The sequence below is a fragment of the Anomaloglossus baeobatrachus genome, chromosome 6 (assembly GCF_048569485.1).
Source record: "Anomaloglossus baeobatrachus isolate aAnoBae1 chromosome 6, aAnoBae1.hap1, whole genome shotgun sequence".
Lineage (NCBI taxonomy): Eukaryota > Metazoa > Chordata > Amphibia > Anura > Aromobatidae > Anomaloglossus > Anomaloglossus baeobatrachus.
The window spans coordinates 12349245-12377029 of NC_134358.1; the positions used below are offsets into that span (position 1 = coordinate 12349245).

Here is a 27785-nt window from a genome sequence, read left to right on the forward strand (position 1 = left end):
GATAAGATCCTGTCTGCAGTCACCACTAGGGGGAGCTCCCTGTATACAGAGATACATGATAAGATCCACACAATGTTAGACCCATATGTCGTGTGCCGATAGTGGACGGAGATCAGTAATAATTCAATCTAACAGTTCGTCCTGAGCTGAGAATACGTTGCGTCGCGTTGCACGGCACTGATCGTCCTGAGCTGGGAATACGTTGCGTCGCGTTGCACGGCACTGACCGTCCTGAGGTTTTGCAGCCGGTTTGTATCTCGTGTATATACTGTTTTGTTGCCTTTACAGATTGAACAGATTTCTCACCAATTTCTATGCAATCAGACCAATCTCCACTCAATCTGTCTCCTCTAGCAGAGTCCTGACCTTACAATGTCTGCCAGGTCCCAGCCCCGGCAGAAGGGTGCGGGCCGCAGCATCTGAAAGAAACAACCCCATTATACACGATATGTGACCACGAAGGCGATCGCTCCTATCCTGCCACAACCATCACACACAGTCATGAGCATAAGTTAGTACACCCTCTATGAATTCTATAGTAATACAAATCAGGACGCAGTACAACTGTTCATCAGCGAGTGTCAGCACCTCTATAAAAGCAGAAGTTCTGGCAGTTTGCTGGTCGTATGTATTCACACATATGTATTAATTCAATGCCAAGAAGGAGAGACATCAGCAATGATCTTATAAGGAGCAATTGTTGCTGCGCATCACTCTAGGAAGGGTTAAAACACAATTTCCAAACAACAGTCCATTACTAGAGGCTGGGAAAGATATTCACAAGTGGAGAATATTCGAGAAGAGGCGAGAATCTTGCCAGGAGCGGATGAGCCAGAAACTACACCCCAAGGTCAGATAGTACAGTAAACCGAGAAACTGTAACCCAAGAGCTACAGCTCAGACGCTAAAGGCCTCAGCATGTGAAATGTCAATTAGAAAACGTCAGGAGGAGTATGGCTTGTTTGGGAGCAATGCAAGGAGAAAGCCGCCTCTTAACCCCTTCATCCCCGGCCATTTTTTCCCCAATTCTGACCAGTGTCACTTTTTGAGGTCATAACTCTGGAGCTTCTGGATCCCGGTGATTCTGGGATTGTGCTTTGGTGACATAGTGGACTTCATGTTAGTGGTCCGTTAATGTTGATCACGGGGGTTTCCTGAGCTGCACCCCTGCAATTTCCGACGGGTCTCCGGCTGATCTTACAGCTAGGACCCGGCTCTTACTGCCAGGAGTGGTCCCTGCGCCGCTCCCGGAAGATTAACCCCCTACATGCTGCAATCAATGCAATTGCGGCATTCGTGAGGCAGAGAGATAAATCGCTTACCTCTCCTAGGTGACCGGGTCCCGGTAATGCGATCACAGGGACCCAATCACTGTCATTGTGACGACCCCGGGTCACCCAGCTACAGATCGCCTCACACACCATGCTGGATGGACGCGAGGAAAAAGTGTTAGTACTGCTGCTGCTCTGCAGCGGGTTAAATCAGTGATCAGATCACTGAAAAGTGTCCCATAAAAAGACTAAGTTAAAAAAAGTTACAACAACTGTCTTTCCATCATAAAACTGACAAAAAGAAAGTGGAATAAAACTCGATCAAAAAGTCATATATAGACGAAAATGACAGCTGAAAGCGTCATCCGGGCCTGCAAGAAACAGGCTGCGTCCAGCTCCATCAGGAGAAAAATAAAAAGTTACAGCTCTCAGAATACAGCAATGTAAAAACTTTATTTTTTTTTCTAGAAAATGGTTTTCATGGTGTAAAAGCAGCAAAACATAAATGTGGTATCGCTGTAATCGTACTGACCCGAAGAATAAAACGGTTTTATCACTTTTATAGCGTAAAAAATGAATCCAATTCTTCACCTGTTGATTTGGTCAGTCTGTCTCTAAAAATCGCAATTCAACGCGGCTCACATTCATCCTGTGCTCTACACTGAGCGCTTACACTGGGAATATTCACTGTAATGAGGCAGAGGGGTCACTTTGACTGTGTTGCAGCGGTATCCATCTTTTTACGGGTCTTTTTAGGCATGCACAAAAGCGCGGTCATCAACAGTTTTGTTCACCTTTGAAAAGATGGAGACCACTGAATAGAGGATGAACAGAGTCCAGAGTAACTCTGCTGCCTCGTTAGTGAATGGATCCATCAGGGGTTTCACCTGAATCATGTATTTCAGAGATGTAGATGGAAACCCTGATGTAAGCGCTCAGCACAGAGCACAGGATAAATGTGACCTGATCCAAAATGTTCTGTACCAAAATCACTACCAAATAGTATTCAACTCAACCCACAAAAACACAAGTCCCCACTCAGGTCCATCATCTGTTAACAGAGATATAGGGGGCTTCCACGTTACTGGTAGCACAAAGGCTCTGGAAAAACGCCATGGCGTCAGCTCTGCCAATGTGACACGGCACTCGCAAACCATTCCAGCTAAATCTACCCCTCCAATATGGCGCTCCTTCCCTTCTTCACTTTGTACTGCGCCTTAAAAGTCATTTTTGACCACATATGGGGTATCAGCGTACTCAGGAGAAATTGCACAAGAAATTGTATGGTGCATTATCTCGTTACCCTTGCGAATTTGAAAAATTTGGCGTTTTTTGCAACATTTTTTTTTATTTTTACGGCTCAATTCCTTTTTACAGATAAATTCCTTGAGGGTTCTAGTTTCCAAAATGGGGTCACTTGTGGGGGTTCAAAGTTTATCAGCAGTTTCTCATTTTTCCAACAAAATTTACAAATTTATTTTTTTTTTGGGACCACATCACATTTGAAGTGACAGGAAATACCCAAAAGTGACCCCATTTTAAAACCTGCACCCCTCACACTGCTCAAAACCACATCCAAGAAGCTTATAAACCGTTCAGGGGCTTCACAGCAACTTGGAAGGAAAAAAATGAAAATGGGATTTTTGTTCCCCCCACAATAATATTACTTTAGCCCCAAATTTTGCACTGTCACAAGAGTAACAGAAGATCGAACCACACAATTTATTCAGCAATTTCTCCTCAGTACGCTGATACCTCATATGTGGTGTAAATTGATTGTTTGGGCACACGGCAGGGCTCGGAAGAGAAGGAGCACAATTTGTATTTTTGAGTGTAAAATTAGCAGGAATCACTAGCGGATGCCATGTCGTGTTTGGGGACCCCGAGGTGCCTAAACAGTGGAGCTCCCCCACAAGTGACACCATTTTGGAAACTAGACCCCTTAAGGAATTTATCTACATTTTTGCTGAGAACCTTGAACCCCCGGGGGCTTCACAGAACTTTAAAACGTTGAGCCATGAAAATAAAAAAAAAAACAATTTTTGTGGTTAAAAATGTTGCTTTAACCCAAATTTTTCAAATTCACTGTGGTATCAGGAGATAATGAACCACATCATTTATAGTGCAATTTCTCCTGAGTACACAGATACCCCATATGTGGTGGAAACTACTTTAGAGGCGCAGTACAAAGTGAAGAAGGGAAGGAGTGCCATACTGGAGGCAGATTGAGTTGGAATGGTCACATTGGCAGAGCCCCTGAGAGGCAAGAACAGCTGAAACCCCCACAAGTGACCCCATTATACAAACTGAAGCCCCCAATTAATTCACCCAGGGGTGCAGTGAGCATATTGACACTACAGGTGTGCCACAAAATGTTATACTATTAGGCGGTGAACAAAAAATAATGACATTTTTTCAACTAAAAAGTTGTACTAACCCCAGATTTCCAATTTTCACAAGAGGAATAGGTAAAAAAAAAGGCCCCATAATGCGTTACACAATTTCTCCTGAATATGGCAATACCCCAACATGTGACCGTACAGTACAGTTTGGCCGCACCGCAGGTCTAGGGAGGGAAGGAGCCATTTGATTTTTGGAGAACAAATTTTCCTTTAATAGTCTGTGGACTCCATCTGCAGAGCCTTTAAGTGCCAGAACAAAAACCCCCTCAAGTGACCAAATTTTGGAAATTACACCCCTCTGGGATTTCATCTATGGGTGTAGGCATGATTTAGTCTCTGGGAAAAACCCATGGTGTCAAACGCAGTGAATATTGTAGAATATAAAAAAACAAACAAACAACAAATCACAAATAAGCACTTGTAATGCCCTGTGCATAGTAGTGCCTTTACATAGTGCCCAGCTTGTGCTTTTGGAGACCTGTACCCTATAAATTAAATGGGCTTTCTTCATAACAATGCCAAGCATGCGGATGTTAACTGGTTTAAGCCCATTGTGGGGCTCAGAAGGGTTTTTCCAGAGCCTTTGTGCTACCAGTAACATGGAACCACCCCCCCCTATATTTCCATTAACAGATGACAGACCTGAGTGGGGACTGTTTTTGTAGGTGGAGGTGAATGCTATTTGGTGGTGATTTTGGTACAGAACATTTCAGATCAGGTCACATTTATCCTGTGCTCTACGCTGAGCGCTTACAGTGGGGCTTCCATCTACATCTCCGAGATACGTGATTCAGGTGAAACCCCCAACGTATCCATTCACTAATGAGGCAGCAGAGTTACTCCGGACTCTGTTTGGCCTTTGTTCAGCAGGGTCAATCTTTTCTAAAGGTGAACAAAACTGTTGATGACCGCACTTTTGTTTGCACATAAAAAGACCCGCAAAAAGATGGACACTGCTGGACCACAGGCCAGACGTGAGGTCAAATTGACTCCCTCTGCCCAATTACAGTGAATTTTCTGTTGGTAATTTTGTCTGAATCACATTTTTCAGAGATTTACACTTAATCCCAGTGTAAGCGCTCAGCATAGAGTGCAGGATAAATGTGAGCCGCGCTGTACTGTGATCTGTGCGAGGCAGAAAGAACCAAACAGCAGGTGAAGAATTGGCTTTATTTTTTATGCTGTTCATCTTGCGGTATAGGTGATTAGGCGGCTTTATTCCTCTGGTCAGTAACATTACAGCAATATCAGATTTATATTGGGGGGTTTTTAGGTTTGTCGACTATTACACTAAAAACTTTTTGTTTTTACAAAATGTTTTTTTTTTCCATCACTGACTTTTGAAAGTTATATTTTCTTTATTTTTCTGCCGACAGTCATGTGAGGATTGCGTTTTGCGGGATGAGTTGGAGTTTTTATTGGTTCCATTCTGGGTCACATAACATTATTTGATCGCTTTCTATTCCACTTTTTGTGAGGCAAAATCAAGAAGAAACAGCAACTCAGGAATTGTTTTTTTTTTACGTTGTTCACCGTGCCGTAAAAGTGATCCGATTGTTTTATTCTTCAGGTCAGTACGATTACAGCGATAAACACATTTATATATTTTTTACATTTTGCCGCTTTTACAACATAGACATTTTATAAGATAAAAAAAAGTTTTTGCATTGCTGTAGTCTGAGAGCTGGAGCTTTTTACGGTAGTTTTCTGCTAGCGCAGCTCTATGGCGGCTTGTTTTTTTGCGGGACAAGTTGATGTTTTCAGCATCACCATTTTTATTTATACATGTCTTTTTGATCGCGTTTTATTCCACTTGTTTGTCAGTTGTTTGATGAAAATACATTGTTTTTGATATATTTTTCTTTTCTCACTGAAGGGGTTTATTAGTGTGATGACAGTTTTATAGATCGGGTTGTTACAGATGCTGCAATACCAAATCTGTACTGTAATTTTTTGCACAAATTGAAACATTTATTGTGAAAACTTTGGGGTTTATTTTCTGAATTTTCACAAAAAATAATAATATTTTTTTGCTTTTTTACTTAGTCCCTATCTGGGACAATCCCTTTTGCTGCTTTTATCACAGGTATTATGCATTGCGGTGCTCGATCGCTGCAGTATACTGCGGTTGTCAGAGCTGCCTTGTGAGAAGCTTCAGGGACTATGCTACCGGAGTGATCATTGAGGCTTCCCGTAGTGAGGTGACCTGGAGAGCACTGATCGGAGGGGAGAAAGAGCGCGATCCCTTCCCCAATCCACTAAAGTGCCATGATCGATATCGATCGTGGCATTTAGGGGGTTAAACAGTCAGGGAGGGTTTGGGGAATCATCACCGGCTGTGAGAGGCAGGGTTCGGCCGTCAGGAAAGCAAAGTCCCCGGCCGCGATCACGTCAGCCACAGAGCCATTGCTTGCACAATTGCCAGGACGTACATATATGTCCTAGGTCGGGAACTACTCTCTTTCTAGGACGTATATGTACGTCCAAGGTCGTAAAGGGGTTAATATGAACAGTGCAGCCTGGATAAAGTTTGCAAAGTTGTATCTGAACAAACCACAAGACATGAGGGGTAATTCAGTGTCCCCTGAACAGAGCACAATCGCCAGCAGGGACAGGTTTGGCCAGGACACCATCCGCCATGTTTAGTGACACCAGATACAGCATATTAGTGGGTGTGCGCTGCTGCTCCATTATAGCCAGGGCTGACAGCCCCCAGTCCTGCTGATCAGTGCGGGGCCCGGTGTCGGGGTATGATCCCGTGACCCCGTGCTTTGTGGTCGGCTGAGCATTTACTATCACCAATTCCCGCTTTATTGTGTTAGATTAACGGGTGGCTATTATTTACCATTTATCACCTTTCGGGTGCGGCGGTGTATAGCCCGCCCTGCTGGGGATCTGCAGTTTGAGCTCCTCACTTCTGTCTGCAGCTAGGGGGTAGGCCCCAGAGTCTCACATTGATTTTCGTGGTTTGTGTCCCTCTCTCTGGGATCTCTTCCCACCTTCCCTTCTGTAGGTATCTCGCTCTCTGCTGTGCCCTCCGGTTCCTTAGGAGGAAGCACTCGATGGCCGTTCAGGCAGCATAGGCCGAGTTGCCATCGCTTGGTCCAGGGTTAGGGCTGTTCTTATCGAATCTCCCGTCTGTACAGGAACCGGCCGGGTCAGCTGCAGTTTTTAGTGTGTTACCCGTTGCTCCCTTGTGAGCCGGTCACACAACCGTACCACCAGCAAGATATCACTCAAACCCCCCCATTCTGCACATCGGCCCGGCTTGTGCTCAATAAATAGGGACACAATGTAACTTCTCAGGTCTTGTTCACATACAGTTGGGTTATCTTTAATTGTGTCCTGATCTGTAAATCCATAATTACAGTTATGGTCGCCCTCCCCCCGGTCACAGCCTCGGCATGTAGGAAGCGGCAACTCCTGAAGGACACGTCCTCCAGACAAAATCTGGAGATGACTCAGTATGGGCCGGAAGCCCGGCTTTATGGTGCGGGTGTACGGGCGGGGTCAGGCTTTATGGTGCGGGTGTACGGGCGGGGTCAGGCGTTATGGTGCGGGTGTACGGGCGGGGTCAGGCGTTATGGTGCGGGTGTACGGGCGGGGTCAGGCGTTATGGTGCGGGTGTACGGGCGGGGTCAGGCGTTATGGTGCCGGTGTACAGGCGGGGTCAGGCTTTATGGTGCGGGTGTACGGGCGGGGTCAGGCTTTATGGTGCCGGTGTACAGGCGGGGTCAGGCTTTATGGCGCGGTGTACAGGCGGGGTCAGGCTTTATGGTGCCGTGTACGGGCGGGGTCAGGCTTTATGGTGCGGGTGTACGGGCGGGGTCAGGCTTTATGGCGCGGTGTACAGGCGGGGTCAGGCTTTATGGCGCGGTGTACAGGCGGGGTCAGGCTTTATGGCGCGGTGTACAGGCGGGGTCAGGCTTTATGGCGCGGTGTACAGGCGGGGTCAGGCTTTATGGCGCGGTGTACAGGCGGGGTCAGGCTTTATGGCGCGGTGTACAGGCGGGGTCAGGCTTTATGGCGCGGTGTACAGGCGGGGTCAGGCTTTATGGCGCGGTGTACAGGCGGGGTCAGGCTTTATGCCGCGGTGTACAGGCGGGGTCAGGCTTTATGGCGCGGTGTACAGGCGGGGTCAGGCTTTATGGCGCGGTGTACAGGCGGGGTCAGGCTTTATGGCGCGGTGTACAGGCGGGGTCAGGCTTTATGACGCGGTGTACAGGCGGGGTCAGGCTTTATGGCGCGGTGTACAGGCGGGGTCAGGCTTTATGGTGCCGTGCACGGGCAGGGTCAGGCTTTATGGTGCCGTGTACGGGCAGGGTCAGGCTTTATGGTGCGGGTGTACGGGCGGGGTCAGGCTTTATGGTGCGGGTGTACGGGCGGGGTCAGGCTTTATGGCGCGGTGTACAGGCGGGGTCAGGCTTTATGGCGCGGTGTACAGGCGGGGTCAGGCTTTATGGTGCGGGTGTACGGGCGGGGTCAGGCTTTATGGTGTGGGTGTACGGGCGGGGTCAGGCTTTATGGTGCGGGTGTACGGGCGGGGTCAGGCTTTATGGTGCCGTGTACGGGCGGGGTCAGGCTTTATGGCGCGGTGTACGGGCGGGGTCAGGCTTTATGGCGCGGTGTACGGGCGGGGTCAGGCTTTATGGCGCGGTGTACAGGCGGGGGTCAGGCTTTATGGTGCGGGTGTACGGGCGGGGTCAGGCTTTATGGTGCGGGTGTACGGGTGGGGTCAGGCATATGAGCAGGCCACGGCAGTTCCAATGCTGCCGTCTCCAGGAGCATGCACAATCACCTCTGCAGGGGAGCGGAGCACGCCGCCGGCGGGTGCGCATGCAGCCAATCTGCCTCCGCTACATACCAGGATCTGACAAATAATCCCCCTCATGCTCTGGTTACACATGCACGTGTATTCTGTGCAGAGGAGGAATAATCCCCCGCAGTGCCTCCTTCATCTGCCCCAAGGATAAATACTGGGAGAGTCTGGGTCGCACCATACACCGGAGACCTTGCTCTTAGGGGTCTGGAAACCATAGACACAAAGAGATAGGGCCCCAGCGCCGCCCCCACAGCCGGGCCCCAGCGCCGGGCCCCAGCGCTGCCCCCACAGCCGGGCCCCAGCGCTGCCCCCACAGCCGGGCCCCAGCGCCGCCCCCACAGCCGGGCCCCAGCGCTGCCCCCACAGCCGGGCCCCAGCGCCGCCCCCACAGCCGGGCCCCAGCGCCGCCCCCACAGCCGGGCCCCAGCGCCGCCCAACACTCTCCGCAGCGCCACACTTGTGCGTTTACTGTCCAATTACTGATGCCCAGGAGTCATGATTATGGCTACTTTCACACATCAGTTTTTGGCATCAGGCACAGAATATGTATAAACTGATGTGCCTGATCCTTTTTTTTTTTCTTTTGACGGTTCCAATATACCTGATCAGTCAAGATCTGGCGCATCCGTTTTTGCATCCTTTTCGTCTGTTTTTTTTTTTGCTGGATCCGTTTTTTTCAATACATTGGAACATGCTCAGTTTACAAAAATGTCCACAGGCTTCCATTGTAAAACACGCCGTATCGCGCCGAATCAGATGCGTTTTTTTTTGCTGGACAAAAAAAACGTTACAAGATACGTTGCCTCCGGCCGCCGCTTTAGGCAATTATGACGGATCCGGCAAAAGTTGGATGCAACGCAAGGCCATCAGGCACAATCCGGCGCTAATACAAATCAATGGGGATAAAACAGATCCGGCGCCGGATCCGTTTTACCTGTTTCTTTCCGGATTGTGCCTGATGGAAAAAAACTGATGTGTGAAATTAGCCTAAGGCTTTGTTCACACGTCGGATTTTTGCTGCGTTTTTTCATGAGTTTCATGCAGCTGCTTTTTCCAGTCTCATCAGAGGCCGAGATTTCAGGAATCTCAGAAACACGACTTTTTTTTCCTGATTGAAAATGGAAATCTGCGGCATTTTCAGAGACGTTGCGGTCGGTGCACAGGGGGAGAGGCGTACACAATTAAAAGCAAAGAAAAAACGCAAAGATGCAGCTAAACCGGCCAAAAACAATGCAGCGAGTGACAGCGCCTGAGGGGTGCGGCAGCAGACACTTCTGGCCGCACTCGCTGCAGCTCGCGCTCCGCAGCAGCCGGTGTGAAGGGGAGGCTTATGCACATTTGGTTTTTATCTGAAATATCAATAAAAGGATGTGATGCCCAATACCCCGAGACAGGCCGCGCGCCCCCCCACCCCCGAGACAGACCGCGCGCCCCCCCCCGAGACAGGCCGCGCCGCCGCCCCCCCCCCCCCGAGACAGGCCGCCGCCCCCCCCCCCGAGACAGGCCGCGCCCCCCCCCCCCCCCGAGACAGGCCGCGCGCCCCCCCCCCCCCGAGACAGGCCGCGCGCCCCCCCCTCCCCGAGACAGGCCGCGCCCCCCCCCCCCGAGACAGGCCGCGCCGGACTCCTGCACCCCACGCGCTCCCCAGGCCAGCCAACCTCTCAGAACGCTCCCCCTCACGCCTCCCCAGACCACCCCCACTCCCCCGTGTGCCTCAAACCACTCCTCCACACGCTTCAGATCACTCCCCCTGCGCGCCTGACCGCTCCCCCGCGCGCCTCCCCTCACGCCCCAGACCGCGTCCCCTGCGCACCCCAGACCGCTCCCCTGCGCGCCCCAGACCGCTCCAGTCCCCCGCGCGCGCCCCAGACCGCTCCCCCCCGCGCGCGCGCCCCAGACCGCTCCCCCCCGCGCGCGCGCCCCAGACCGCTCCCCCCCGCGCGCGCGCCCCAGACCGCTCCCCCCCGCGCGCGCGCCCCAGACCGCTCCCCCCCGCGCGCGCGCCCCAGACCGCTCCCCCCCGCGCGCGCGCCCCAGACCGCTCCCCCCCGCGCGCGCGCCCCAGACCGCTCCCCCCCGCGCGCGCGCCCCAGACCGCTCCCCCCCGCGCGCGCGTCCCCTGCGCGCCCCAGACCGCTCCCCCGCGCGCCCCAGACCGCTCCCCCGCGCGCGTCCCCTGCGCGCCCCAGACCGCTCCCCCGCGCGCCCCAGACCGCTCCCCCGCGCGCCCCAGACCGCTCCCCCGCGCGCCCCAGACCGCTCCCCCGCGCGCCCCAGACCGCTCCCCCGCGCGCCTCCCCTGCGCGCCTCCCCTGCGCGCCCCAGACCGCTCCCCCGCGCGCCTCCCCTGCGCGCCCCAGACCGCTCCCCCGCGCGCCTCCCCTGCGCGCCCCAGACCGCTCCCCCGCGCGCCTCCCCTGCGCGCCCCAGACCGCTCCCCCGCGCGCCTCCCCTGCGCGCCCCAGACCGCTCCCCCGCGCGCCCCAGACCGCTCCCCCGCGCGCCCCAGACCGCTCCCCCTCGCGCCCCAGACCGCTCCCCCCCCGCGCCCCAGACCGCTCCCCCGCGCGCCCCAGACCGCTCCCCCGCGCGCCTCCCATGCGCATCCCAGACCGCTCCCCCGCGCGCCCCAGACCGCTCCCCCGCGCGCCCCAGACCGCTCCCTCGCGCGCCCCAGACCGCTCCCCCGCGCGCCTCCCCCGCACGCCCCAGACCGCTCCCCCGCGCGCCTCCCCCCGCACGCCCCAGACCACTCCCCCGCGCGCCTCCCCCGCACGCCCCAGACCACTCCCCCGCGCGCCTCCCCCGCACGCCCCAGACCACTCCCCCGCACGCCCCAGACCGCTCCCCCGCGCGCCTCCCCTCCACGCCCCAGACCGCTCCCCCGCGCGCCTCCCCTGCACGCCCCAGACCGCTCCCCCGCACGCCCCAGACCGCTCCCCCGCGCGCCTCCCCTGCACGCCCCAGACCGCTCCCCCGCGCGCCTCCCCTGCACGCCCCAGACCGCTCCCCCGCGCGCCTCCCCTGCACGCCCCAGACCGCTCCCCCGCGCGCCTCCCCTGCACGCCCCAGACCGCTCCCCCGCGCGCCTCCCCTGCACGCCCCAGACCGCTCCCCCGCACGCCCCAGACCGCTCCCCCGCGCGCCTCCCCTCCACGCCCCAGACCGCTCCCCCGCGCGCCTCCCCTGCACGCCCCAGACCGCTCCCCCGCGCGCCTCCCCTGCACGCCCCAGACCGCTCCCCCGCGCGCCTCCCCTGCACGCCCCAGACCGCTCCCCCGCGCGCCTCCCCTGCACGCCCCAGACCGCTCCCCCGCGCGCCTCCCCTGCACGCCCCAGACCGCTCCCCCACGCGCCTCCCCTGCACGCCCCAGACCGCTCCCCCGCACGCCTCAGACCACTCCCCTGCCCGCCTCAGACCACTCCCCTGCCCGCCTCAGACCACTCCCCCGCACCTCCCCTGCCCACCTCAGACCACTCCCCCGCACGCCTCCCCTGCATGCCTCAGACCACTCCCCTGCGCCTCCCCTGCACACCTCAGACCACTCCCCCGCGCGCCTCCCCTGCACGCCTCAGACCACTACCCCGCGTGCCTCCCCTGCACGCCTCAGACCACTCCCCCGCGTGCCTCCCCTGCACGCCTCAGACCACTCCCTTGCGTGCCTCCCCTGCATGCCTCAGACCACTCCCCCACGCACCTCCCCTGCACGCCTCAGACCACTCCCCTGCTCGCCTCCCTTGGCCACCCCTACTCCCCCCGCACGCCTCAGACAACATTTCTCCATTCACTCTTCTTTCATTATATGAAGTTTCCACTGCCGTCTGCTGAATATCAGCCACTCACCCTGATGCTCCCACCTCCACACTTCACTGGTGTCTCGTGTTTTAGGGGTGATTTTTTGCCTTTTGGCCTCCAAAGTGGGGGGAGTTCTGTGCATCCAGGGAATAGGGGGAGGGGGGGGAAACGCATACAGGCCACAGAGGGGGGGGGGGGGGTATACATGCATAAAGGTCACGGAGGCATTGGGAGGGGGGGGGGGGACACGCATTACTTGATTATTTGATCTCTGTTGCACAAGTGTCCCGCTGATTCCAGCTCTTTCTGCCGCTCTCTACAGGTGTCCTCGGCTCTTGGACACCTCTGCTGATAATTCTTTTCACCCCTCTGTCTGACATCTTGGGGGGAGCACCTGGTGGGGGCCGGTTTATGGTGAAATTATGTTTTTTCTACTTCCAGATCATGGCCCCTGCACTGCTCTCTGGACACTGCAGGAGTTTAGAAATTCCCCTGTAACTAATGCCATCAGTATGTTTTACAACAATAAGGTTGTGAAGAAGGTCTTGAGACGGCTCACTGCTTCTACCCACCATGAGAGGTTTCTTGTGTGGCTCCTGGTGAGGAGACTCCATCTGAACCAGTTCTTTTCCCCTAAGTGACAGGATTGTTTCTAATTACTGATAGATTTCACACGGTGTCAGGACTTAACAAGGCTTTCTGAAAGGACAGAAAAAAAGCCCTAGTGGACAGTGTGAAAACTGCAAGATTCAAAAGAAAGGTGCGAGTGTACTGGAGGCTGCTGGGAAGTGACGCCACTGAGCGATGTCTGTAGAGATTGTATCCTCACGATTCTCCAGATTTCATCACATGACAAGTGTTCTGCCTCCACCCCAGCACCGCCGTGCACGCTCACAGGGACCGCTGCCCTCTGCTCTGCCTCCACCCCGGAGCCGCCGTGCACGCTCACAGGGACCGCTGCCCTCTGCTCTGCCTCCACCCCGGAGCCGCCGTGCACGCTCACAGGGACCGCTGCCCTCTGCTCTGCCTCCACCCCGGAGCCGCCGTGCACGCTCACAGGGACCGCTGCCCTCTGCTCTGCCTCCACCCCGGAGCCGCCGTGCACGCTCACAGGGACCGCTGCCCTCTGCTCTGCCTCCACCCCAGAGCCGCCGTGCACGCTCACAGGGACCGCTGCCCTCTGCTCTGCCTCCACCCCGGAGCCGCCGTGCACGCTCACAGGGACCGCTGCCCTCTGCTCTGCCTCCACCCCGGAACCGCCGTGCACGCTCACAGGGACCGCTGCCCTCTGCTCTGCCTCCACCCCGGAGCCGCCGTGCACGCTCACAGGGACCGCTGCCCTCTGCTCTGCCTCCACCCCGGAGCCGCCGTGCACGCTCACAGGGACCGCTGCCCTCTGCTCTGCCTCCACCCCGGAGCCGCCGTGCACGCTCACAGGGACCGCTTCCCTCTGCTCTGCCTCCACCCCAGAGCCGCCGTGCACGCTCACAGGGACCGCTGCCCTCTGCTCTGCCTCCACCCCGGAGCCGCCGTGCACGCTCACAGGGACCGCTGCCCTCTGCTCTGCCTCCACCCCGGAGCCGCCGTGCACGCTCACAGGAACCGCTGCCCTCTGTTCTGCCTCCACCCAGACACAGCCGTGCACGCTCACAGGGACCGCTGCCCTCTGTTCTGCCACGGGACGGACACCACACCATCTGCACGGGTCTATCCCACATGTACAGGAGAGCAGAGCCGGTGTGCAGATGTTACCCCTGCAGATGAGCACAGGCCGCACTATGCGCACAGGCTGCAGAAAGACGATATACAAGAAATGTGTGCTCAATGGCGGAGGGTCACATACAACATCCAGACTAGGGAAAGCCGCGCCGCCACCACCGGCCCACAGAGGGCGCCGCGCCGCCACCACCGGCCAGAGGCCCACAGAGGGCGCCGCGCCGCCACCCACCGGCCAGAGGCCCACAGAGGGCGCCGCGCCGCCACCACCGGCCAGAGGCCCACAGAGGGCGCCGCGCCGCCACCACCGGCCAGAGGCCCACAGAGGGCGCCGCGCCGCCACCACCGGCCAGAGGCCCACAGAGGGCGCCGCCACCACCGGCCAGAGGCCCACAGAGGGCGCCGCCACCACCGGCCAGAGGCCCACAGAGGGCGCCGCGCCGCCACCCACCGGTCAGAGGCCCACAGAGGGCGCCGCGCCGCCACCACCGGTCAGAGGCCCACAGAGGGCGCCGCGCCGCCACCACCGGTCAGAGGCCCACAGAGGGCGCCGCGCCGCCACCACCGGTCAGAGGCCCACAGAGGGCGCCGCGCCGCCACCACCGGCCAGAGGCCCACAGAGGGCGCCGCGCCGCCACCGGCCAGAGGCCCACAGAGGGCGCCGCGCCGCCACCACCGGCCAGAGGCCCACAGAGGGCGCCGCGCCGCCACCACCGGTCAGAGGCCCACAGAGGGCGCCGCGCCGCCACCACCGGCCAGAGGCCCACAGAGGGCGCCGCGCCGCCACCGGCCAGAGGCCCACAGAGGGCGCCACGCCGCCACCGGCCAGAGGCCCACAGAGGGCGCCGCGCCGCCACCGGCCAGAGGCCCACAGAGGGCGCCGCACCACCATTGGCTTATGGCTGTCAAAATGAGAAGTCACCCACAGTAGTCTCTAGTGGTGGTCCTCAGATGTGGAACACTGCCCTCCCCCATCACAGCCCCCCCCCATCACAGCCCCCCGTGTCCTCACATCAGTGATCGGGGGCAGAATGTCCGGAGATACAAACACTTCATTCATTCATTTATCACAAAACTCCACAAAGTAGAAAGTTGTCGTCAGCAGCTTCAGAAAACGGTAAAGACGAGCGGCGGCATCCAGCGCTACCAGGGACCGCGAGACAGGGCGACCACCCGAAAATCAGCAGCCAGTCTGCTCCTACAGTCAGTGAGCAGCAACCTGCGGGGGCTTCATGTCTCCTCCACAAGGGTAGGGGGGCTTACCTTCTGCAACGCCTCCTGCTGCTCCGGGGTGAGGGGGGGAAGCCCAAGCTTAGACGAGGTGCTCTGTCCATTATCCAATTTAATGGTGTCACCGCCCTGTAAAGAAGGGAAAAGCAAATGAAAAACATCAGACAGACAGCAGCAAGAGGCGCTGCAGACAATCACAGACCAGACAGAAGGGAAGGATCCCCCCACGAGTACAGAGACAGCAGCAAGAGGCGCTGCAGACAATCACAGACCAGACAGAAGGGAAGGATCCCCCTACGAGTACACAGACAGCAGCAAGAGGCGCTGCAGACAATCACAGACCAGAGAGAGGGAAAGGATCCCCCCACGAGTACACAGACAGCAGCAAAAGGCGCTGCAGACAATCACAGACCAGACAGAAGGGAAGGATCCCCCACGAGTACAGAGACAGCAGCAAGAGGCGCTGCAGACAATCACAGACCGGAGAGAAGGGAAGGATTCCCCCACGAGTACATACAGCAAGAGGCGCTGCAGACAATCACAGACCAGACAGAAGGGAAGGATCCCCCCACGAGTACAGAGACAGCAGCAAGAGGCGCTGCAGACAATCAATCACAGACCAGAGAGTAGGAAAGGATTCCCTCACGAGTACAGAGACTGCAGCAAGAGGCGCTGCAGACAATCACAGACCAGAGAGAGGGAAAGGATCCCCCCACGAGTACACAGACAGCAGCAAGAGGTGCTGCAAACAATCACAGACCAGACAGAAGGGAAGGATCCCCCCACGAGTACAGAGACTGCAGCAAGAGGCGCTGCAGACAATCACAGACCAGAGAGAGGGAAAGGATCCCCCCACGAGTACAGACAGCAAGAGGCGCTGAAGACAATCACAGACCGGAGAGAAGGAAAGGATTCCCCCCACGAGTACAGACAGCAAGAAGCGCTGCAGACAATCAGACCAGAGAAAAGGAAAGGATTCCCCCACGAGTACAGAGACAGCAGCAAGAGGCGCTGCAGACAATCAGACCAGAGAAAAGGAAAGGATCCTCCCCACGAGTACAGACAGACATTAGTCCAAAGAGCACCAGAAAAGAAACAGTAGCCCCAGGTAGAAAAACAAAAGACATCTCTCCCTCCACTCTTCCCTGCCTCCACCCCCATCGCTCCTCCGCTGCCCCCCGTCTCTCCTCGCTCCTCTCCGCCGTCCCCCCCTCGCTCCTCTCCGCCGTCCCCCCCCGTCTCCCCTCGCTCCTCTTCGCCGACCCCCCCCGTCTCCCCTCGCTCCTCTTCGCCGTCCCCCCCCCCCGTCTCCCCTCGCTCCTCTCCGCCGTCCCCCCCGTCTCCCCTCGCTCCTCTTCGCCGACCCCCTCGTCTCCCCTCGCTCCTCTTCGCCGTCCCCCCTCGCTCCTCTCCGCCGTCCCCCCTCGCTCCTCTCCGCCGTCCCCCCTCGCTCCTCTCCGCCGTCCCCCCTTGCTCCTCTTCGCCGCCCCCCCCGTCTCCCCTCGCTCCTCCCCGCCGTCCCCCCCGTCCCCCCTCGCTCCTCTCCGCCGTCCCCCCTCGCTCCTCTCCGCCGTCCCCCCTCGCTCCTCTCCGCCGTCCCCCCCCCGTCTCCCCTCACTCCTCTCCACCGTCCCCCCGTCTCCCCTCGCTCCTCTCCGCCGTCTCCCCTCGCTCCTCTCTGCCGTCCCCCCCGTCTCCCCTCGCTCCTCTCCGCCGTCTCCCCTCGCTCCTCTCCGCCGTCCCCCCCCGTCTCCCCTCGCTCCTCTCCGCCGTCTCCCCTCTCCACCGTCTCCCCTCGCTCCTCCCCTCGCTCCTCCCCGCCGTCCCCCCCGTCTCCCCTCGCTCCTCTCCGCCGTCCCCCCCCGTCTCCCCTCGCTCCTCCCCGCCGTCTCCCCTCGCTCCTCCCCGCGTCCCCCCCGTCTCCCCTCCGCCGTCCCCCCCCCCCCGTCTCCCCTCGCTCCTCCCAGCCGTCTCCCCTCGCTCCTCCCCGCCGTCTCCCCTCGCTCCTCCCCGCGTCCCCCCCGTCTCCCCTCCGCCGTCCCCCCCCCCCGTCTCCCCTCGCTCCTCTTCGCCGACCCCCCCGCTCCTCTTCGCCGACCCCCCCCGTCTCCCCTCGCTCCTCTCCGCCGTCCCCCCCCCGTCTCCCCTCGCTCCTCTCCGCCGTCCCCCCCGTCTCCCCTCGCTCCTCTTCGCCGACCCCCCCGTCTCCCCTCGCTCCTCTTCGCCGTCCCCCCTCGCTCCTCTCCGCCGTCCCCCCTCGCTCCTCTTCGCCGTCCCCCCCGTCTCCCCTCGCTCCTCTCCGCCGTCCCCCCTCGCTCCTCTCCGCCGTCCCCCCCCGTCTCCCCTCACTCCTCTCCACCGTCCCCCCGTCTCCCCTCGCTCCTCTCCGCCGTCTCCCCTCGCTCCTCTCCGCCGTCCCCCCCGTCTCCCCTCGCTCCTCTCCGCCGTCTCCCCTCGCTCCTCTCCGCCGTCCCCCCCGTCTCCCCTCGCTCCTCTCCGCCGTCTCCCCTCGCTCCTCTCCGCCGTCCCCCCCGTCTCCCCTCGCTCCTCTCCGCCGTCTCCCCTCGCTCCTCTCCGCCGTCCCCCCCGTCTCCCCTCGCTCCTCTCCGCCGTCTCCCCTCGCTCCTCCCCGCCGTCTCCCCTCGCTCCTCCCCGCCGTCCCCCCCGTCTCCCCTCGCTCCTCCCCGCCGTCCCCCCCGTCTCCCCTCGCTCCTCCCCGCCGTCCCCCCCGGTCTCCCCTCGCTCCTCTCCACCGTCTCCCCTCGCTCCTCCCCGCCGTCCCCCCCGTCTCCCCTCGCTCCTCCCCGCCGTCCCCCCTCGCTCCTCTCCACCGTCTCCCCTCGCTCCTCCCCGCCGTCCCCCCGTCTCCCCTCGCTCCTCTCCGCCGTCCCCCCCGTCTCCCCTCGCTCCTCTCCGCCGTCCCCCACGTCTCCCCTCGCTCCTCTCCGCCGTCCCCCCCGTCTCCCCTCGCTCCTCTCCGCCGTCCCCCCGTCTCCCCTCGCTCCTCTCCGCCGTCCCCCCCGTCTCCCTCGCTCCTCTCCTCCGCCCCCCCCGTCTCCCCTCGCTCCTCTCCGCCATCCCCCCTCCGCCGTCCCCCCCGTCTCCCCTCGCTCCTCTCCGCCGTCCCCCCCGTCTCCCCTCGCTCCTCTCCGCCGTCCCCCCATCCCCCCTCGCTCCTCTCTGCCGTCCCCCCCGTCTCCCCTCGCTCCTCTCCGCCGTCCCCCCGTCTCTCCTCTCCGCCGTCCCCCCCGTCTCCCCTCGCTCCTCTCCGCCGTCCCCCCGTCTCCCCGTCTCCCCTCTCCGCCGTCCCCCCCGTCTCCCCTCGCTCCTCTCCGCCGTCCCCCCGTCTCTCCTCTCCGCCGTCCCCCCCGTCTCCCCTCGCTCCTCTCCGCCGTCCCCCCGTCTCCCCTCTCCGCCGTCCCCCCCGTCTCCCCTCGCTCCTCTCCGCCGTCCCCCCGTCTCTCCTCTCCGCCGTCCCCCCCGTCTCCCCTCGCTCCTCTCCGCCGTCCCCCCGTCTCTCCTCTCCGCCGTCCCCCCCGTCTCCCCTCGCTCCTCTCCGCCGTCCCCCCGTCTCTCCTCTCCGCCGTCCCCCCCGTCTCCCCTCGCTCCTCTCCGCCGTCCCCCCGTCTCTCCTCTCCGCCGTCCCCCCCGTCTCCCCTCGCTCCTCTCCGCCGTCCCCCCGTCTCTCCTCTCCGCCGTCCCCCCCCGTCTCCCCTCGCTCCTCTCCGCCGTCCCCCCGTCTCTCCTCTCCGCCGTCCCCCCCGTCTCCCCTCGCTCCTCTCCGCCGTCCCCCCGTCTCTCCTCTCCGCCGTCCCCCCCGTCTCCCCTCGCTCCTCTCCGCCGTCCCCCCGTCTCTCCTCTCCGCCGTCCCCCCCGTCTCCCCTCGCTCCTCTCCGCCGTCCCCCCGTCTCTCCTCTCCGCCGTCCCCCCCGTCTCCCCTCGCTCCTCTCCGCCGTCCCCCCGTCTCTCCTCTCCGCCGTCCCCCCCGTCTCCCCTCGCTCCTCTCCGCCGTCCCCCCGTCTCTCCTCTCCGCCGTCCCCCCGTCTCCCCTCGCTCCCTCTCCGCCGTCCCCCCGTCTCTCCTCTCCGCCGTCCCCCCCGTCTCCCCTCGCTCCTCTCCGCCGTCCCCCCGTCTCTCCTCTCCGCCGTCCCCCCCCGTCTCCCCTCGCTCCTCTCCGCCGTCCCCCGTCTCTCCTCTCCGCCGTCCCCCCCGTCTCCCCTCGCTCCTCTCCGCCGTCCCCCCCCGTCTCTCCTCTCCGCCGTCCCCCCCGTCTCCCCTCGCTCCTCTCCGCCGTCCCCCCGTCTCTCCTCTCCGCCGTCCCCCCGTCTCCCTCGCTCCTCTCCGCCGTCCCCCCGTCTCTCCTCTCCGCCGTCCCCACCCGTCTCCCCTCGCTCCTCTCCGCCGTCCCCCCGTCTCTCCTCTCCGCCGTCCCCCCCGTCTCCCCTCGCTCCTCTCCGCCGTCCCCCCGTCTCTCCTCTCCGCCGTCCCCCCCGTCTCCCCTCGCTCCTCTCCGCCGTCCCCCCGTCTCTCCTCTCCGCCGTCCCCCCCGTCTCCCCTCGCTCCTCTCCGCCGTCCCCCCGTCTCTCTCCTCTCCGCCGTCCCCCCCGTCTCCCCTCGCTCCTCTCCGCCGTCCCCCCCGTCTCTCCTCTCCGCCGTCCCCCCCGTCTCCCCTCGCTCCTCTCCGCCGTCCCCCCGTCTCTCCTCTCCGCCGTCCCCCCCGTCTCCCCTCGCTCCTCTCCGCCGTCCCCCCGTCTCTCCTCTCCGCCGTCCCCCCCCGTCTCCCCTCGCTCCTCTCCGCCGTCCCCCCGTCTCTCCCTCTCCGCCGTCCCCCCCGTCTCCCCTCGCTCCTCTCCGCCGTCCCCCCGTCTCTCCTCTCCGCCGTCCCCCCCGTCTCCCCTCGCTCCTCTCCGCCGTCCCCCCGTCTCTCCTCTCCGCCGTCCCCCCCGTCTCCCCTCGCTCCTCTCCGCCGTCCCCCCGTCTCTCCTCTCCGCCGTCCCCCCCCGTCTCCCCTCGCTCCTCTCCGCCGTCCCCCCGTCTCTCCTCTCCGCCGTCCCCCCCGTCTCCCCTCGCTCCTCTCCGCCGTCCCCCCGTCTCTCCTCTCCGCCGTCCCCCCCGTCTCCCCTCGCTCCTCTCCGCCGTCCCCCCCGTCTCTCCTCTCCGCCGTCCCCCCCGTCTCCCCTCGCTCCTCTCCGCCGTCCCCCCGTCTCTCCTCTCCGCCGTCCCCCCCGTCTCCCCTCGCTCCTCTCCGCCGTCCCCCCGTCTCTCCTCTCCGCCGTCCCCCCCGTCTCCCCTCGCTCCTCTCCGCCGTCCCCCCGTCTCTCCTCTCCGCCGTCCCCCCCGTCTCCCCTCGCTCCTCTCCGCCGTCCCCCCGTCTCTCCTCTCCGCCGTCCCCCCGTCTCCCCTCGCTCCTCTCCGCCGTCCCCCCGTCTCTCCTCTCCGCCGTCCCCCCGTCTCCCCTCGCTCCTCTCCGCCGTCCCCCCGTCTCTCCTCTCCGCCGTCCCCCCCGTCTCCCCTCGCTCCTCTCCTCGCCGTCCCCCCGTCTCTCCTCTCCGCCGTCCCCCCCGTCTCCCCTCGCTCCTCTCCGCCGTCCCCCCGTCTCTCCTCTCCGCCGTCCCCCCCGTCTCCCCTCGCTCCTCTCCGCCGTCCCCCCGTCTCGTCCTCTCCGCCGTCCCCCCCGTCTCCCCTCGCTCCTCTCCGCCGTCCCCCCGTCTCTCCTCTCCGCCGTCCCCCCCGTCTCCCCTCGCTCCTCTCCGCCGTCCCCCCGTCTCTCCTCTCCGCCGTCCCCCCCGTCTCCCCTCGCTCCTCTCCGCCGTCCCCCCGTCTCTCCTCTCCGCCGTCCCCCCCGTCTCCCCCGCTCCTCTCCGCCGTCCCCCTCCCGTCTCTCCTCTCCGCCGTCCCCCCCCGTCTCCCCTCGCTCCTCTCCGCCGTCTCCCGGCCCCGTCTCTCCTCTCCGCCGTCCCCCCCGTCTCCCCTCGCTCCTCTCCGCCGTCCCCCCGTCTCTCCTCTCCGCCGTCCCCCCCGTCTCCCCTCGCTCCTCTCCTCCGTCCCCCCCGTCTCCCCTCGCTCCTCTCCTCCGTCCCCCCCGTCTCCCCTCGCTCCTCTCCGCCGTCCCCCCTGTCTCCCCCTCGCTCCTCTCCGCCGTCCCCCCCGTCTCCCCTCGCTCCTCTCCGCCGTCCCCCCCGTCTCCCCTCGCTCCTCTCCGCCGTCCCCCCCTCGCTCCTCTCCGCCGTCCCCCCATCCCCCCTCGCTCCTCTCCGCCGTCCCTCCCATCCCCCCTCGCTCCTCTCCGCCGTCCCCCCCGTCTCTCCTCTCTGCCGTCCCCCCATCCACCCTCGCTCCTCTCCGCCGTCCTCCCCGTCTCCCCTCGCTCCTCTACACATCGGGTCTCCGGTTCGCACTCACCAACATAACCGCGGCCGCCATCCGATGCTCCGGGCTTAGTAGCAGCAAATCCATGAATGTCGCGATATCTGAGAGGAACAACGAGAGGCGGAAACAGGAAGTCACGTGCTCTCTGATCCCGCGAGAACTGTAACGGGCGAGAACGGAATTTTTTTTTCTTTCTCTCTTAATTCCTCTAACTTTATTTAGAACAAACATTAATGGACAATATGTGGGCGGTGTTCAGGTTAATGGGCGTGTCGGGCACAGTTGGTGGGCGTGGCGATGCATCCTCCGTCCACTATCATGACATGTAGGCTTCACCACCCATCGTGTTACCCCTGCATCCCCCCCCCTCCCGGTGGTCTCCCCCCTGCACCCCCCCCTTCCGGTGGTCTCCCCCCCTGCACCCCCCTCTCCCGGTGGTCTCCCCCCTGCACCCCCCCCCCTTCCGTGGTCTCCCCCTGCACCCCCCTCTCCCGGTGGTCTCCCCCCTGCACCCCGCTCCCGGTGGTCTCCCCCTGCACCCCACTCTCCCGGTGGTCTCCCCCCTGCACCCCGCTCTCGGTGGTCTCCCCCCCTGCACCCCCCCCTCCCGGTGGTCTCCCCCCTGCCACCCCCCCGCTCCCGGTGGTCTCCCCCTGCACCTCACTCTCCCGGTGGTCTCCCCCCCTGCACCCCGCTCCCGGTGGTCTCCCCCCTGCACCCCCCCCCCTCCCCGGTGGTCTCCCCCTGCACCCCCCCCCTCCCGGTGGTCTCCCCCCTGCACTCCCCCCCCCTCCCGGTGGTCTCCCCCTGCACCCCCCCCCCCTCCCGGTGGTCTCCCCCTGCACCCCCCCCCCTCCCGGTGGTCTCCCCCCTGCACCCCCCCCCCTCCCGGTGGTCTCCCCTGCACCCCCCCCTCCCGGTGGTCTCCCCCTGCACCCCCCCCCCTCCCGGTGGTCTCCCCCTGCACCCCCCCCCCTCCCGGTGGTCTCCCCCTGCACCCCCCCCCTCCCGGTGGTCTCCCCCCTGCACCCCCCCCTCCCGGTGGTCTCCCCCCTGCACCCCCCCCTCCCGGTGGTCTCCCCCCTGCACCCCCACCCTCCCGGTGGTCTCCCCCTGCACCCCCCCCCTCCCGGTGGTCTCCCCCCTGCACCCCCCCCTCCCGGTGGTCTCCCCCTGCACCCCCCCCCTCCCGGTGGTCTCCCCGCTGCACCCCCCCCCCTCCCGGTGGTCTCCCCCTGCACCCCCCCCCTCCCGGGTGGTCTCCCCGCTGCACCCCTGCTTCTATAAACTGCTCCAGGCTCACGTGAACTTAAAGAAAAACATAGTTTATTCCGTCTGGACGCGGCTGCATCATGTGACAGGAATGACGTCATCACAGCTGAAGGCGCCGTGCAGCCCGCTCCTCCCCGGCCCCGCTCCTCCCCGGTCCTGCACCCCCCGTCCCCGCTCCTCCCCGGTTCCCGCTCCTCCCCGGCCCCCGCGCCTCCCCGGTCCCCGGCCCCGCTCCCTCCCCGGCCCCCGCTCCTCCCCGGCCCCGCTCCTCCCCGGTCCCCGCTCCTCCCCGGCCCCCGTGCCTCCCCGGTCCCCGCTCCTCCCCGGCCCCGCTCCTCCCCGGTCCTGCACCCCCCCGTCCCCGCTCCTCCCCGGCCCCGCTCCTCCCCGGCCCCGCTCCTCCCTGGCCCCTCCTCTGCTCTGCACGATCCGCAGACATTTGATATTTGAAGACAGATTTTCCTGGAATAGTTTGTAGACTTCATCTGCAGAGGCCCTAAGCGCCAGAACAGAAGAAATCTCCCCAAGTGACCACATGTTAGAGATTACAACCCCTTTGGGACTTCATCTATTGGTGTAGGGACGATTTAAAAACACAAATAGAGTCAAACGCAGTGAATGCTGTAGAATTAAAATTTGAAATAAGTCCTTGTGGTGCCCAATACATTGTAGTGCCCAGTACATTGTAGTGCCCAATACATTGTAGTGCCCAGTACATTGTAGTGCCCCAGTACATTGTAGTGCCCAGTACATTGTAGTGCCCCAGTACATTGTAGTGCCCAGTACATTGTAGTGCCCAGTACATTGTAGTGCCAGCTTCTGCTTCTGGAAACCTATAACCTGTATATTAGGCGGGCTCTCCTCCCTGCAATAATGTCAAACGTGGCCGCTAACTGTGGTTCAGCCACATTGTGGGGTTCACAAGGGAGGGGGCATTTGGATTTTGCAGGATTTCTTTTTTAAGGTGGGCCATAGTGTTTTTCCAGAGCCTTTGTGCTACAGTAATGTGGAAGCCCCCTATATTTCTGTTAACAGATGACGGACCTGAGTGGGGACTTGTGTCTTTGTGGGTTGAGTTGGATGCTGTTTGGTGGTGATTTTGGTACAGAACATTTTGGATCAGGTCACATTTATCCTGTGCTCTATGCTGAGCGCTTACATCAGGGTTTCCATTTACATCTCCGAAATACATGATTCAGGTGAAACCCCCGATGGATCCATTCACTGACGAGGCAGCAGAGTTACTCCGGACTCTGTTCGTCCTCTATTCAGTGGTCTCACTCTTTTCAAAGGTGACCAAACTGTTAATGACCGCACTTTTGTGCACGCCTAAAAAGATGGACACTTGGAAGAAAAAGACCTGGACCGCACATCCCAAAATCATAATCATACTCTGCTCTAAAGCCGCTGGGCAAAAATTAAAAACTAGAACATGAGGTTCTTGGTTTAACATTCTGATCAGACTGTACGAGGGGCTGCTGATAAGTCTTTGGCTTTCTCATCTTTATTTGTTTCTATTGTAATGAATCACATGAAAGCCTTGTGTGTTTAATATCTGTTTTCACAATTTGTATTTGTTGCAACAGTGTTTTACGCACGCGGGAAACAGAATGGCGGAGTATAATGCGATATTCACAGCAACTGAGCGCAGAGGAGGGATAAAATTCTTGTTTCTGCAAGGAAAGTCCGCGGAGGATATTCATGGTGATATGTCGCAGGCATTGGGGGATCAATGCCCTTCATATTCCACAGGTTGCCAAATTTAAAACGGGCCACTTCAGCCCCAATGATGAGGAACGTCCTGGACGCCCGAGGAGCGGTTGTTGTTCCAGAGATCGTCGATGCTGTGCACAACCTCATACTGGAGAATCCACCAATTTCAGCTAAAGCAATAGCAGACATCATGGGGATCTCCCGGGAACATGTTTGTGTCATTATAAACATTTGGACATGAGGAAGCTTCTGCAAAGTGGTCCCCAAATGTCTGACACCAGATCAGAGAAGCAGCGAGTGACAACTTCCCGCTCCATTTGTCAGCATATCCAGACTGATAACAACCTCCTGGAGCGACCGGTCACTATGGATGAGACCTGGATTTATTTGTATGAACCTGGAAACAAGGAGCAGTCAAAAGAGTGGAGGCAGTGGTTCTCCTCGTCCAAAGAAGTTCAGGGGGCAAAAATCAGCCACTAAGGTGATGGCGTCTGTGCTCTGGGATAAGGAGGGGTGTGCTGTTAGTGGACTACCTTCAAAAGGGTTCCACCATCAATGCAAAGTATTACATTGAACTTTTGGACCAACTGAAGGCAGCTCTGAAGGCCAAAAGGTGTGGCAAGCTGTCCAAAGGAAATCTTGTTCCTGCAAGACAACACCTCCGCTCACACAAACGACCCACGGCAAAACTGGCAGAGCCGGGCTTCCAGCTGGTGACCACCCACCTTATTCACCAGATCTAGCTCCCTCCGACTATCATCTGTTTCCAAACCTGAAGAAACACCTCAAGGGACCAAATTTCACACCATTTCTGATGCCATGGCTGCTACGGATGCCTGGTGTGAGGCACAACCGAAATCCTTCTTTTGCTAGGCTTCCAGAGCTTGGAATACGATGTAAGAAGTGCGATGTCATCAGTGGAGAGTGTGTGGAAGAAATAGAAAGTTTCATCATCCTATCTCGCTTTTTTCTGGCCAAAGCAAATATCAGAAGCACCTCATAAGAAGCCGCTGCCACATCCCGGCGAACCTCTGAGTGGGTCCCTAATCTTATCCTTAAAGTGCGGCGCCGTGCTCCAACCACTGCACTGCAGTACATCACAGTATGATTCTGGGATGTGCGATTCATGTCCTATTCTTCCTAGTGTGCTAAAAGATGGACACCGCCGGAGCACAGGCCGGACGGTGCGGTCACGGTGACTCCTTCTGCCTCACTACAGGGAATTTTCTGCATCACATTTTTCAGAGATTTACACATAATCCCGGTGTAAGTGCTCAGTGTAAAGCGCAGGATAAATGTGAGCCGCGATGTACTGCGATCTGTGGGAGGCAGAATGAACCAATCAACAGCCGGTGAAGAATTGTCTAAATTTATTTATTACGCCGTTCACTTTGCGGTATAGGTGATTAGGCGGCTTTATTCCCCCGGTCAGTATGATTACAGCAATGCAAGCTTTATACAGTCTTTCAGGTTTGGCGACTATCACACTAAACACTTTTTACGTAATAAAGATTTTTTTGCATCACCGAATCTTGAAGGCTATAACTTTTTTATTTGGCTTGGATGATAAGACCAAGACTATCATGACATACTCAACACAATTTCCAATGTCAGTAAGGGGTTAAGGCTCATGGACCCCTACAGAAGGGGAACAGGGAAAACAGGCTCTGTAGGAGGAATGGGGAAAACAGGCTCTGTAGAGGGAACGGGGAAAACAGGCTCTGTAGAGGGAACGGGGAAAACAGGCTCTGTAGAGGGAATAGGAAAAACAGGCTCTGTAGAGGGAATGTGGAAAACAGGCTCTGTAGAGGGAGTGTGGAAAACAGGCTCTGTAGAGGGAGTGTGGAAAACAGGCTCTGTAGAGGGGAATGTGGAAAACAGGCTCTGTAGAGGGAGTGTGGAAAACAGGCTCTGTAGAGGGAGTGTGGAAAACAGGCTCTGTAGAGGGAATGTGGGAAACAGGCTCTGTAGAGGGAGTGTGGAAAACAGGCTCTGTAGAGGGAATGTGGAAACAGGCTCTGTAGAGGGAATGTGGGAAACAGGCTCTGTAGAGGGAATGTGGGAAACAGGCTCTGTAGAGGGAATGTGGGAAACAGGCTCTGTAGAGGGAATGTGGGAAACAGGCTCTGTAGAGGGAATGTGGGAAACAGGCTCTGTAGAGGAATGGGGAAACAGCTCTGTAGAGGGAATGTGACGAACAGGCTCTGTAGAGGGAATGTGGGAAAACAGGCTCTGTAGAGGGAATGTGGGAAACAGGCTCTGTAGAGGGAATGTGGGAAACAGGCCTCTGTAGAGGGAATGTGGGAAACAGGCTCTGTAGAGGAATGTGGGAAACAGGCTCTGTAGAGGGAATGTGGAAACAGGCTCTGTAGAGGGAATGTGGAAACAGGCTCTGTAGAGGGAATGTGGAACAGGCTCTGTAGAGGGAATGTGGGAAACAGCTCTGTAGAGGGAATGTGGAACAGGCTCTGTAGAGGAATGTGGAAACAGGCTCTGTAGAGGGAATGTGGGAAACAGGCTCTGTAGAGGGATGTGGAAAACAGGCTCTGTAGAGGGAATGTGGAAAACAGGCTCTGTAGAGGGAATGTGGAAACAGGCTCTGTAGAGGGAATGTGGAAACAGGCTCTGTAGAGGGAATGTGGAAAACAGGCTCTGTAGAGGGAATGTGGAAACAGGCTCTGTAGAGGGAACGTGGGAAAACAGGCTCTGTAGAGGGAACGGGAAAAACAGGCTCTGTAGAGGGAATGTGGAAAACAGGCTCTGTAGAGGGAATGTGGGAACAGGCTCTGTAGAGGGAATGTGGAAAACAGGCTCTGTAGAGGGAACGGGGAAAACAGGCTCTGTAGAGGGAATGTGGGAAAACAGGCTCTGTAGAGGGAACGGGAAAACAGGCTCTGAAGAGGGAACAGGAAAAAACAGGCTCTGTAGAGGGAACGTGGGAAACAGGCTCTGTAGAGGGAACGGGAAAACAGGCTCTGTAGAGGGAATAGGAAAAACAGGCTCTGTAGAGGGAACGGGGGAAACAGGCTCTGTAGAGGGAACGGGAAAAACAGGCTCTGTAGAGGGAATGTGGGGAAACAGGCTCTGTAGAGGGAATGTGGAAAACAGGCTCTGTAGAGGGAATGTGGAAAACAGGCTCTGTAGAGGGAACGGGGAAAACAGGCTCTGTAGGGGGAATGTGGGAAACAGGCTCT

General features: G+C 59.9%; 1 protein-coding gene across 4 annotated transcripts in view; it reads right to left on the reverse strand.

The window, feature by feature from the left end:
* PUF60 (poly(U) binding splicing factor 60) overlaps positions 1–21748 on the reverse strand; it is a 64877-nt gene extending 43129 nt beyond the window's left edge. For all 4 annotated transcript variants that reach the window (XM_075352733.1, XM_075352732.1, XM_075352730.1 and 1 more), the window contains exons 1-2: positions 21640–21748; positions 15271–15366 (exon numbers count right to left, since the gene is read on the reverse strand). In XM_075352733.1, the coding sequence (XP_075208848.1) occupies positions 15271–15366; positions 21640–21693 (150 nt within the window). In that variant the 5' untranslated portion in view covers positions 21694–21748. The remainder of the gene's footprint in view (positions 1–15270; positions 15367–21639) is intronic.
* Between the last annotated feature and the right edge of the window lie 6037 nt (positions 21749–27785).